This window comes from Abrus precatorius, unplaced genomic scaffold (assembly GCF_003935025.1).
Source record: "Abrus precatorius isolate BTA unplaced genomic scaffold, Abrus_2018 Scaffold5, whole genome shotgun sequence".
NCBI classification, from domain to species: Eukaryota; Viridiplantae; Streptophyta; class Magnoliopsida; order Fabales; family Fabaceae; genus Abrus; species Abrus precatorius.
Window position 1 is genome coordinate 6,161,015 of NW_020874395.1, and position 14,199 is coordinate 6,175,213.

Here is a 14,199-nt window from a genome sequence, read left to right on the forward strand (position 1 = left end):
TTTTTATTTTTATTAATATTATTTATTAATTTATTGATATTATTTATTAACCAAATCTGGAGTTTTATTATTTATGATAATTGTAAATACAATTTCTTATTAAACTTTAATTTTAAATCATAAATAGGACTAATTAGAGTTAAATAACAATATAAAAATATTATAATAATAATGTTTTATATTTAATAAATTGTAAGGTTAAATTTAATTTTCTCTGTCTTGAAATTAAATGGAGCACTTTTTTTTTCTGAATTTTTTAGCATGACGTGCTCTGGTGGATTTATTTTTTATGACTGAGAAAGATAAATACAACAGAATAAAAAATAAACTATGCTCAACAAGTTAAATAGTTTATTAACATATGTTAAATTTACTTAAAAGTTTTTCTCTTAACATTAACTATAATTTTTAATATATTTAATTATATTTTGTTAATATATTTAAATAAAAATATTATTCTTAATTTTTCTTAAGAAAAATAATTATTAATATTTTAAAGTATTTGCAAAATATATAATATATTTTATGACAAATACATTATTTCATTAACTACATAGACAAGAGTTTATGAAGTTTATTATTCGATAAGTGTTTCTTTTTTAACTAAATACATATAATCTATATCTATATCTTCTATATTTATATGTAAAATTGAATATACCTACTTATTATCTTATGCATTAAATTTTAAAATGTATAAAGTCATCTTTATATATGTGACTCTATTTACTTATTAATCTATGCATTAAAATTTTGAAACGTATAACTGATGAATTAAAATTATATTTTATTCATACTTATTTATTTTTTAATTGTATTTAAATAATTTTTATTAGAATTAATGAATTATATTTAAATAATTAATTCAGAACATATAAATTCACTCATATTAAGCGCATATAATTATTACTCTCAATATTAAAATTTGAAACGTAAAATTTACTGATTGAAATTATATTTTATTCATACTTATTATCTTTGAATTGCATTTAAAGAATCTTTATTAGATTTGATGAATTGTATTTAAAAAAAATTATTAAAATTGATAGTTATATTACGTTTTAAATGCCAATATAAATATTTATATGATAAATTACCTTAAATTATTATTTATTAAAATTAACTATAATATTTTTTAAAATTTATGAATTAAAATTATATCTGATTCATACTTATTATGAAATACATTTAAGAAGAATTTATTAGAAGTTATGATTATATTATATATGTTGAATTAAAAAATTACACCTATAATATTATTACTTTATTTTATATATTATTATATTTAATTTATATTTCAATATTTACTTCAAATGTTAAATTGTAATTTGAATAAAAAAAATATATTTATAAAATTATTAGTTTATATTATATATTATTAAATTAAATTTCTAATGAAAAGACAAGTTTACATATTTAAATTATTTTAGTAATTAGTTTAATATATTATATAGTTCAATATATATCTCAAAAATTAAAATATTTATAAAATTATTAGTTTATACTATATATTGTTAAATTATCTTTCTAATGAAAAGGCAAATTTACATGTTTAAATGATTTTATTAATTAGTTAAATATAATATATAGTTCAATATATATTTGAAAAATTAAAGTATACGTTGAATGTGAATTATTGTTTTATATTATATATTATATTATTAAAATAAATTTTGAATGAAAAGGCAGCTTTTATTATATTAAGTTTTTATTTTCTGACTTTTCATATATCTTTAGGAAGGACTTTTTCTCTACTTATATAGGTCATATTTACATAACTTTTGAAAACTTGCTTATCTTCTTTTTATTGTCATATTTTTTTCTTTATATTTTGCAACCATGTCCTATCCATGTAAGTATATGTGTTTTCAAGTTTGATATTTTTTATTTTGTTTCACTAAATTATGTTATATATATTTTAATTTATTTTCTTGAGTAAGCATAAAGTCATATTATTTTAAAATAATATAATGTATTGAACCTTATTTTTAATTGATTAATTCGTATCAAATCTCTTATTATTTTCTTATATTCATCACAAGTAATTATTTACTTTTATGTTTTTCATAATGTTGTAGGAGAATAATAAGTTCCAACGAAGATAAGTGGACTTTTCTTAACGATCTGAATTCAACAACAAAAGAATAGAAAATAAAAATGCGAATATATGTGATATTTAATTATAAAAAATATGAGTGTATTTATTATAGATAATATTTATATTTTTGCATCAAGATCAACAAAGAATTATGTCAATATTGACATACCAAAAGTTACTCATTTTATAGATTCATTCAGGTATTGAAATTATTTAAAATCTCTTTATTACGTTAATTATTGCTAATTCTTTACTTTTTATTTTAATCATATTTTCAAAAATTCATTATCACTTTATTGAAAGAATTTTAATGATATGCATATTGCTCACAATGTTTATGATACAAGATCTACTATTCTTCTTAAGTTAGAAAATTTCAAAAACATATGAAATCTTGATAATGACAAAATCAAAGAATGATATGATAAATTTAATTTCTCTTATACTTTGTTCTTCTTATTTAATTTTTAAACTAATTTTTTAATTAATTTTAATGTCATAATTGGTTGTATTACAACTGTGAAGATGTAATGCTTAAAAATGGTTGGTATTATATTTCGTGCCCCTATTGCAAGAAGAAAGTTTCTTTCACAACTACAAATTTTAAATGTGAACTATGTTATAAAGATGTTGAATATCCAATGACAAAGTAATTAATTTATCACTATGTATTCTAATTTTTAAATTTTCATATTAAAATAAATTGAATTATATATCATGACTTTAATTTATATACATTACATGTTTCATCTTGAACTTGATGTTAAAGACTCCTAGGATTCAACTATATTTGTCTTATTTGATGAAGTTGTTGAACAATTAGCACAAGTAAAGTTAAAAGATCTTATTGTAACATTTGAAATTGTAAGCAAATGTGTTAATTTTTAATTTCCTAAAAAATCTAATTAAATAATTGATTATATAAGTAAAATATATTAAAATATATAACTATTTTTATGTGATAATTTTTTTAAATATAATGGTGAAGTGTTAAAGTTGTCTCCATAACTTTTAAAGATCATTAGCACTTCACATATTGTTCAAATAAAAATGAGTACTTACTTTGAAAGTCGTGGAAGATAAAGTTTCAATGTAAATAAAATTGTGAAGTCAATAATGAAAATAATATAGAAGATTAAATTAGAGTTTCATTACTTTCATTTATATTGTTTATAATACAATGATGAATAACTTTATTTTCATTGTTTGATATTTACATATTGAGAAGGAAGAAGGTTTAGATAATAGAAATGTAAAACTAAAAGAAATTGATTTGGCAATAAGTTGTTCACCTATATCTCTAACCATGGAAACACCAAATTTACCAAAAAGAAGGAGAAAATTAATGTATAAATTATAAATTTATAATGTATTGTTCAAATTTTTTAAATTACTAATTTATATTTGAAATTTTCTTTTCAGTTGTAACTTGAGAAAGACAAAGTAAAAAATGATGAACAAAAGACAATAATAGAAGATTTAGAAGATTGAACCATTTTTATTGCAGTATTATATAAATACTTTTAATATTAGGTAGAATCTGAAAAGTAAAATATCACTAAACATTTAAGTATTTTATAAAATAATTTTGTTATTTTATTATATATATTTCTCTTACTTTATTATTATTATTATTATTATTATATATATATATATATATATATTATGTATTAACTTTGTTCTTAGACAAATCTTATATGTGATTCATAAATTTTATATTATATCAACATCTGTAAATTTAATTAATATAAAGATTAATTTTTATATTAAATACAACAATTTTTCTTTTTTACTTTCTACCTAAATCTTAATTAAAAAATTTTAACTACTATTTTTTTCTCTTCTTCTATTATTTTAATTTTTTTAGAAAATAATTTAATAGGAATTGATATATCATAATTATGTATAACCTTAACATAGGCAATATTTTATTTATATTTTATATTATAATAAATATAATGACAAATTTTATTTTTTTAAATTAAAAATTAACAATATTTATATTTAATGATTTTGTTGTTATAATGATGATGATAAATTTAAAATTTTCCAATTAAAACTAATTAATTATAATAATTAAAATAAATTAAAATTATTAAATATCATTACAATGAAAACGAATATGATTTAACCATTATATTTACATATTTAATAATTTTATATCGTAATAAATAAATAAATAAAGAAAATATAACGTTTTAACTTTAAATTAAGTTCAAATGTTATATTTAATTTCTATATATATCATTTGTTTTAAAATTTTATAAGTATGAAGTCTAAATCTTTATAACTATTAAAGGACTTTAATTTCAAAAAAGATAAAAGTTAGTATTTAAAATGTTATAAAAATATTTTTTATATTAACATATCAAATATATTTATTTATTAAAATTTCATATTCTCACTATATAATTAATCAAAATTTTCATATTGGAATATAAATTCTAATGCTTTTAAAAAATTTTATGATAACATTCAATTACAAATGCAAAGAAGAGTGCTTCCTAATGAAAAAATTTAGTCATTTTGTAAACTTACAATTAGTTTCTAAATATAAATCAAAATACAAATATTATATATAAAAATATAAAATTAGTACAAATATTTTTTATTAATATAATTTTTTATTATGTTATATTCTTAAAATTATACATTTTTTATTTTAAAAAAAGTTAAATCAAGTTCACTGAATATTAACTTCTTTTTGTAGAACTACTGAACTAGGTAATATATTAGAGAGATAGACAAAAAATATATCTGAAAATAAAAATAAAATCTCTAATTCATCATATCTGCGTCAAAATGGTTAGAATTCATTTATTTTTTTAATGGCGATATAATATTTTAATATATTTATATTAAAGTTATATTTATATATCTTTAAATTAATTAAAGACCTAATAATAATATATATTTTTTTACTTATTTTTAGTTCAATCTATATGTTTCTTTTTATATAGCATTTTAAATTTTATTTAAATTAATATTTGTTCTTTAAATAAAATTTTTAACATATTTTTTTTATCATTAAACTAGTTTATAGATAAATTTATTTTTATTAATTCTTAATTAAAATGATAAATAATAAATAAACTATATTAATTATTTTTAAAAATTAATATATTTATTATTTTAATTTTATGACCCAAATAACATAATTTTATTATACTTAATTAGTTACTAAATAAAATTAATTTATTTATAATATCAATCAATATTAATTCTATTAAGTTATAAAAATATAAAATAATTTAATCATTTGAAAAAAAGTCAATTCTATATTTTTTTTTATCAAAAAGTAAACTTTTAAATTTAGTATATATATATATATCCTACATTATTGTTAAATTTTATTTACAATATTTTTTATGGTAATTTTAATTATATATAAAATTTTTAATATATTTTTATTTTTCAATATTATTATATAATTTTGTGTATATTAATATTTAAAGTAAATTTTTAAAATTTCATATATTAATTAAATAAATACCTTTTTTTTATATATTAGTCTGATAAGTTATTTTTAAAAAATATGATATCATGTTGTAATAATTATATAGTAAATTTTTATTAATAATTTAAAATTATAATTATAAATAGATAGTTATCATATAAATTTAATTCAAAAAATATAAACAAATATATACATAAAAAATTATAAAGCTTTTTATTTACATTTTATAACTTATATTGAAAAATTCTTTATATTTAATAATTTTTTTTAATTATTTATTTAAAATTTTATAATAATGAATAATTTATGATATCATAAAATAATATAAATTTTATTTTTAAATTTTAAAAATAAGATATTTATATGCTATTTTTTTATGTTAAGAAATACTAAATTATACATATTTTAAATAATTTTAAATAATAATTTATTTTCACAAATAAATTTTTTATTATATTTTTATATTTAAATTATATATTTTATATTTTAAAATAAATTAATTTAATAAAATAAAATCGTGCAATGCACATACATATTTTCTAGTATATATAAAATTATATAATATTTGATAATCACTAAATATCATATATTTCAGTAAAGAAAAATAAAGAAGATTCATTTTTAGAGTTTTGGAGCAGCAGTCACAGTTTTAGAGTTTTGTTTAGTCGCAGAGTGCTGTCAATCACTTTCTCTCTCCTCTTTTTCGTGCTTCACTCATTGGTAGAGTTCTCTTTCCAATTTTTCTTTTTTTTCTTCTTCTTTTCAATTCATGTTTCACACTTACGATTGTTAAATTTTTCGTTATAGTACTTTCTAATTGATGTTTAAATTGGGAATTTTAGTGTTTCGTTGTCCTAATTCATATTTTCGTTTACCTTTCGAAATTAGTTGTCCCAAGTGAATTTCGTTAACACTTATACAATTATGTTTATGATTAATTCTCATTTCTTCCCTTTTATCTTTCATTAACTAGTTTGTTTTTCTTTTTGTGAATTTTTATTTTTTTCTTCTCTTCATTATTTTTTTCTCTTTTCAATCTCTTTTTTTCTTTTATTTTATTTTATTTGGGTACCTTTTGTTTCTCTTTTTTTTTCCCTGTTCCTATACACAAACAAAATCGATTTAAGGGATTAAGATGATATAGGATAAAATGAAGCTGGAATTGAAAAGTATGAATGTTGAAAGATGATATAAAGTCAAAATAGATAAATATAAAATACATAAATAATAAATTATTTATAACAAATCACATTTAATAATATATTAACATATAAAAACCCATTAAATTATTAAAATATAAATATTATATTATACATTTATTTATATAAAGTTGGGTTAAGTTTATCAAGTTGTAAAAAGAAAAAAGTCTACATGACTCAAAATGATCATATTCATTCTTTTGAAAATCTACTATACCTGATTATTCGTATTTTAAGTTTTATTTGAATTGAGATGGTTAGATTGATAAAGCATACCTCACCCATGATCACCCTTATTTCTTCTTTTGACTAGAAAAATATAAAAAATAAAAAATGCAAAATAACTTGTTTTAAGAGAGGAGTGAAAACTTTGTTTTGAATTTTCATTTTGAGAGTAAAATCAAACAAATTAAAAAAAAGGCAGTATAAGAAGGAAAAAAGGGATGTTAGTGTGAATTTTTAAGCCTTCCATCTTGCTTGAATCTATGGTGTTTGATATATTATTTCTTCTCCTCATGCTTGAATCTGTTGGTAACATTCTTGAACAAATGACAACAGTTTTTTTTTTTTTTTCTTGTTTATATTTTTGCTTGATATTCACTTTTTTTCTTTGTTTATATTCTTGCTTCATATTCAATCATTTTCTACACTTACAACATATGATGCTAGTGAACTCGCACTGCACATTATTACAATACATTGTTCCTCAAGTGTGTTCTCTTTCATGAGTTATGAATCCACCCATACTGTCCTAATTGGCACTCCATTAATTAATAACTTATCAACAATGATTTATTATTTTTATTTTTTATGATTATTATTATAAATCAACTTGTATAAGATTGTTACAATACAGCGTACGTAATTTTTAGTTCAAATTTAAAAATACAGTTTATAGTACTCTTTTCTGGCTCACTATTAACAAATTTATTTATTTAATGTTATATTATATTTAAATTTTAGATGTGTTATATAAGGTATGTGCTGGCACTTTCACGATATGCAAACTAAGAAATAAATACTGTTTATTGTGTGGAACGTGGAAACATTACGTAATCACAGTAGAAGTGGGCCACAATCATTATATGGAGCCTATGGCGTTGGGTTTTGCATTAAAATGTTGGTGTTAAAGCTCAACAACCCTAACCAGTAATCATAAAGACTCCAAATCCAAAATGTAAAAGGCTAGTGTGTGTATTAATCGTGAGCTAGATAAGACTGCTGTAAGGTTAACTATGAGCATGTTCTTGAATGTAAAAAATGTTATAAAGGGGTTGAAGTTTAAACAGATTAATCATTAGATGAGTATGTTTTGATGGAATTTAGATAAGATATCAAGTATTTATTGAAAAGATAAATTAACTTAAACTTTTATCATATATTAAAATCGATTATACACTATACCTTTCAAAAGTTATTTTTTCAAACTTTTCAAAATGATGAGATATGTAATTTGATTTTAATTTTTAGAAAAAAATTAATTTATTTTTACCTCTTCTACAAGTGTTTGTTAACAAGTTTAATAAAATTGGTCTTAGTCAAGATTTGAAACTTAAGAATGGCATGAAACACATGCATTAATTTTCTTTGAAACCTGGACAGTGTAGAATATGAAGATCTAAGCTTCAAGTACTCGTGAGAAGGTGGAACTTAAAGTGATAGAACAGAGGTAGATGTGCAGCGTGAAAGAAGAAAGAATGGTGTGAAGGTTTTATATGATCTATTTAGGAATAAAGTGTCAATTTTTTTTCTCTTAATTACTTGCATAATTTGATCTTTGGGAAACAAAATCAAAGAAAGGTCTGCTAGGTACAACAAAATTGTTATTAAAAAAACCGGGAAAAAAGTTAAAACATTAAAGTATTAATTTTACTCATAATTTATCTAAAACTTATAATATATGTTGGTTTATTCCTAAATATTTACGAGTATATATAATTTAGTTTTTAAATTTTGTTACCATGATAAGTATGAATCAGTTCTTTCATTGTAACTAGTCCCTAATTTATTAACTTCACAACCCAAAGACTGATTTGTCATAAACAAATTTAAAAATAAAGTGTATAAATATATATATTTCAAGGAATTAAGTTAATATAAATTATTTCCTCTGATCTTTTTTATAAGAAACAAGATGAAACAATTTTTTATTCTTATTATAACAAACAAATAATATATTCAAGATATATTAATTGTTAAATATTTTATATCTTTTTTATTAATATCGTTAAATATATAAATTACTAACTATGTGTATTTTTAAAATAAAATTTATATTTATAAAAAATATAACATACTTAATTTTTTGTTTTTAGTTTTGATGATTTAGTTATTTATTTCTTATAAAAAAAATAAGAAAAAATATTATTGTAGTGCATAAAACGATATATTTATTCTTCTTTTGTTAATTGTTAAAACAAAATAGAATATAATATTTGTGACTTTCACCAAACCTCAAAAGTTTGTGTAATTTCATTAAGAAAATAATGTTAACGTGTGAAAAAGTCAAAATTGAATTAAAGCAAAGGGGTTATTTATAGTCCTAATTTGATATAGAATATTCGCACTGTAAAAAGACTATTATGTAAATTTATTAAATTATATATCGATGGTCATGTTGGAAATGTTTAATCTATAACTATATATTATTAGCTTTTTTTTGAGTGAATGTTATTGGAGAAATTAATAAATTATATAAATGAAATTATAAGTATGTTTTAACAGTTATCTGTTTTTCTTTCCTTCAGCAATAATAGTCGTCTATAAAATTGAAACCATGGTAGTATAAGAGATCGATGTGTCCATAGTTGTAGAAAGCATCACTAACAAAATTTCTGTTCATATCATTTATTTATTTATTTTGTTTAGATCGTTGATATATTCTATTGTCCTGCTCGAGCTGGTAATATCCATTATTAGTTGAGTAATGAAAACTTGAAAAGTTATTTAATTAGGATCTTTATGATTAACATAAATAAAGTCAATTTTAAACCATCTTTAATTATTTTTGTTCTTGCTTTAGTGAACCTTTTTTCACTAGAAAAACCCCATAAACGTAACAGAATACCCAGAAATTGGACACAATTATGGGATGTGAGATGCAGTGGTCCTTCACACATACCCTTAACTATCTTCATATGTATTAATTAATTGCCTGAAAGGTGAATCTGTCTTTACAAGCTGACAAATACAAACACAAATTAAAATTAAATACCAATTCTGCATAACCCAAAATTGTCTTTCATCCCCTTCAACATTCTACAAAATCCCCCAAGCCTTAGTGATTGACTTCGCAACATTGGAAAAATCTTTTACTGAAATTATCAAACTATCAGATTTGTTTGAATGCACACTTTAATTAAATGTTTATTTATTAAATGCTTTTATATAATAACTTATACCATATTTTAACTATAAAACTTATTGGGATAAGTTAAAAATAACATTTCTTAATATCAAATTGTACTAAAAATATATAAAATAAATTTAAAAGTTCTTTGTAGAAATTGTAAATTGTTTCTAGAAACTATGCAAGCTTTTTCACCTGACCCCTTCGCTTATTGTATCAGTTTCACAAAATTTTAGCAATACCAGATATTGAATTTGGCTGTTTGTTGCGGAAAACAAAGCCAAAAACATGGCCATTTGTTGAAAACTCATGTCATAATTGCTTTCAATCTTATGATTGGTTGTTCATGTCCTTTAATTTTAATAAATCAAAAGAACATATTTAAAAGATATATAATTTTCTTTGAATCCTCAATTATGTGATGTCTACCAAATTTATGTATAAATTTAATTTGGCAGATTAGTGTCGACAGATTATAATTAAGGATCCCATGCAAACGACAAACGATTTAATAGAATAAATAAAGTTAAATTATTAATTACTACTTCTCCAAATTATTTTTAAAAAATTATATAAATAACTATATTTTAAAAGTTTGTAAATAGGTCTTTAAATTTTGAAATAATTTTTAACTGGTCTCTCCTTTAGTTCATAGGTTTTTGGTAAGTACAAAATTCGAATTCAGAGACTTCAATTATAAACTTTAAAAGCATAAACTTATTTTACAATCTCCCGATAATATTTCAGACACCTACAGATTAAATTAACCAAAAATTAAATAAGAGTTATGTGCTGACTTGATGGATTATCAACCAAATTGTTACCTGAATAAAGAAAATCAAGGCCAGGAAAATGAAATTTTCTATACCTTTGGTGACAAGAGCATGGCGAGCCACGTGACCCATAAAGGGCAAAGAAAAAATGTTGAAACTCTCCGTTGACTTTGGTTTCTGTATTGGCTGCATAATAAAGTTAAAATGAGTAAATAGGGTTGAGGTGACTCGGCAAGTTACATCACTGAGTGCAAACATAAGTGTTCCCTTTCTTTCAAAGTCTTTTGAATATAAATTAAGCACTGACATGAATTGGTACTATTTGAAAACTCCATAGAAAGCTTTGTCTAAAGCAAAGAAGTGATGGAGTATTGAGGTAAAAGGTGAGGGTGTATTGAAGCCATGGTGAGGCCTCCTTGTTGTGACAAAGTAGGCATCAAGAAGGGTCCATGGACACCAGAAGAGGATATCATCCTTGTCTCTTACATCCAAGAACATGGCCCAGGAAATTGGAGATCAGTGCCAACTAATACTGGTAAATTATTCATCTAATTTATTTATTTTATCCAAAGACTTCAAAAATTAATTTTATGTTCATGTATAAGCTCTCAAAGGCCACCATATAAATATACATAGTTTTGTCTATATATTTGAAAACTGATGTGTATAATATGATATTGGTTTGTTAATCTTTGTTAATCTTCTCTCTCTCTCTCTCCCCTTATATATATATATATATATATATATATATATATATATATATATATATATATATATATATATATATATATATATATATATATATATATATACACACACACACGCACGCTTTTTCTTTGAAATTAATTAAATTTTTTTTAAATAAACTGAAAAATCAAACATTTTTCCTTTTGGTGGATGAAAAGGGTTGTCAAGATGCAGTAAAAGTTGCAGGCTTAGATGGACGAACTACCTCAGGCCAGGAATCAAGAGGGGGAACTTCACTACTCAAGAGGAAGGCATGATAATTCATTTGCAAGCTCTACTGGGTAACAAGTAATTGTCAGATGCCTTGTTTTTTTCTCAAAAAATATGAAAAAGATATAAGTGATGAAAGAAATCTGCCTTTATTGAATCCGCATGAAACATACTACAATCTTTACAGCCACATATATGAGAGGTCAAGTCCTTTTCAAATTTTATCAAAATTAATAAATTACTTTTTTCCAATTTATTAATTTAATTATTTTAATTAAATGGTATATATGAATTCATGGAATTAGTTATTGGTTGATGAGCAGATGGGCAGCCATAGCTTGTTACCTTCCACAAAGAACAGACAACGATATAAAGAATTATTGGAACACTCATCTAAAGAAGAAATTGAAGAATTTTCAAGGAGTGTTGGACCCCCACGTTGGATCAGACACAACAACAACCACTGGTCACCATGTATCCAAGATTTTTAATGATAGATTAAATCTCAATAGCAACCATGCCTCATCTTCCACCTATGCCTCAAGCAGTGAGAACATCTCAAGACTCTTAGAGGGTTGGATGAGATCTTCTCCAATGTCCAAAGGAACCCAAAACATAGAGCATCCAAGCTATAATGATTGTGAAAACAATAAACTAGTGAAGTCTTCAACTGTGCCTACTTTAAACATAGAGTGCTGCTCCAACCAAACCAAAGATGAGAAAGAGGGTGGAGATATAGTGCCACATGAAGAGTTTGATTCTATTTTGTCATTTGAGAACCAAAACAATAATGCTGCTTGGGACAAGTCCACTTGTGATTCAATGCCTGAAAGAGATTCTGAAGAATGTGCTGAAGATAAGGTTCAAGTTATGGCGGATAAAAATAGACAAAGATTTGACAATATTAATGCTCCTCCATTGTCAATTCTTGAGAAGTGGTTGTTGGATGAAAATGTTGCTCAGGTAGAGGAGATTGTGGAACTGTCTCCAATGTTCTAAGGGTGTAATGCAATCACCAATCCCTATGTTTGGGATATGACAACTCAAAACATGATTAGTTGAGGAAAAAATAAAATAAAATAAGGAAAATCCTTTACAATACTAGGGTTTATTTGGTTCCTGTATAAATGTTGAGGTTCTGAGAAGTTGGGATCTTTCAACATGTAACATAAAGTGGATGAACAATTTGATTATCTTAAGTAAGTTTAGTGCGTCTTGCACCTATGCCTTGTAGAAAACTACACACAAAAGTTCATCACTTATGTATAGTAAGCAATATATTCAAAATATTGCAAAAGGAGGCACAGTTAGTTTAAATAAACTTCCCAAGCTTACTGTATTGCATTTCCTTTTTCAGTACCCATTTAAGATTCATAATTAACGTTTAATGAATTGTATGTATTGATAAATAAAAGCGGAAAATAGAAGGAATTCAATGGAAGACATTGTTTGTATTAGAAAAACGTTTATTCTGACTTTTTAGGATAAATTTTTGTGTTATTGAGAAATAATTATTTTTACTGTATATTGTATATTCTTAGTCAATAATTGAATGTAAAATGGAAATATGACGTGACCAAAGTGAGCAACTGTACAAGGTAACTGATACAAAATGTCCTTGATGTTGTCGTCAATTAACTTTATTGGCTAACTTTTTGGTTTATTATAGATTAAATCATGACTTCAATATTACTAAAATCATTAAATCTACTAAACCAGCCATGTCTATTTGTTATTGTCAACGTTATATTTTTCTATCAATAGTTCAGATAAAAGGCATTTGAATTTGTGACAAAGATATGGGCAACAATGACAATAATAGGCATCAATTTGTCATCAAGGCGCATGCTACACTACAAAAAAAAAATTATTTATTATTAAACTAAATTTAATAATTTTGATCAATATAAGCTTTATCTAACAAATTTTGAATTATTAAAATAGATTTTAAAACAACAGATAATGCATTTTATACTAACATTTAATATATTGATAATATATATATGTATAATACTAATAAAATTATATTAATGTAATAGGTCCTATTATTATTATATTGTAAATTCGTATTATTAGTACTAATAATTTATTTCATAGAGGCTAATTTAATGTTAAAATGTCAATAAAAGACAATTTTTTTAATCGATCCATACGTTAAACACCAAATATTTTGATGTTTAGTTATAAGATGAGAACACGAAATGAATTATACTAATTAAGCAAAAGCTGAGTTCTAGAAAAGAGGGGAAGATAGGCATATATGAGTAAAACACACGGTATCACGAAAGTCTTGCTAGCAAAATAAGGTAAATGGGTGTTTCAAAGTCCTTTCCCTTTTAGAAAAATTTTGAATGGAAGCATTTGAT

At 22.2% G+C, this 14,199-nt stretch overlaps 1 protein-coding gene across 1 annotated transcript; it reads left to right on the top strand.

Annotated features, from left to right (window-relative positions):
* The first annotated feature begins 11,184 nt into the window (after positions 1-11,184).
* On the top strand, positions 11,185-12,934 carry LOC113867495 (myb-related protein 306-like). The gene is made up of 3 exons (XM_027502859.1): positions 11,185-11,411; positions 11,782-11,911; positions 12,157-12,934. The coding sequence occupies exons 1-3, from the start codon at positions 11,279-11,281 to the stop codon at positions 12,830-12,832; spliced, it is 939 nt and encodes a 312-aa protein (XP_027358660.1). The 5' UTR covers positions 11,185-11,278; the 3' UTR covers positions 12,833-12,934.
* Positions 12,935-14,199: the final 1,265 nt, after the last annotated feature.

Bases quoted from the DNA above. Each gene is read 5' to 3' on its own strand.
- LOC113867495 (XM_027502859.1), top strand. From the start codon at position 11,279: ATGGTGAGGCCTCCTTGTTGTGACAAAGTAGGCATCAAGAAGGGTCCA. The intron at 11,412-11,781 runs GTAAATTATTCA...GTGGATGAAAAG, and splicing joins ATCAGTGCCAACTAATACTG to GGTTGTCAAGATGCAGTAAA. The intron at 11,912-12,156 runs GTAATTGTCAGA...GTTGATGAGCAG, and splicing joins CAAGCTCTACTGGGTAACAA to ATGGGCAGCCATAGCTTGTT.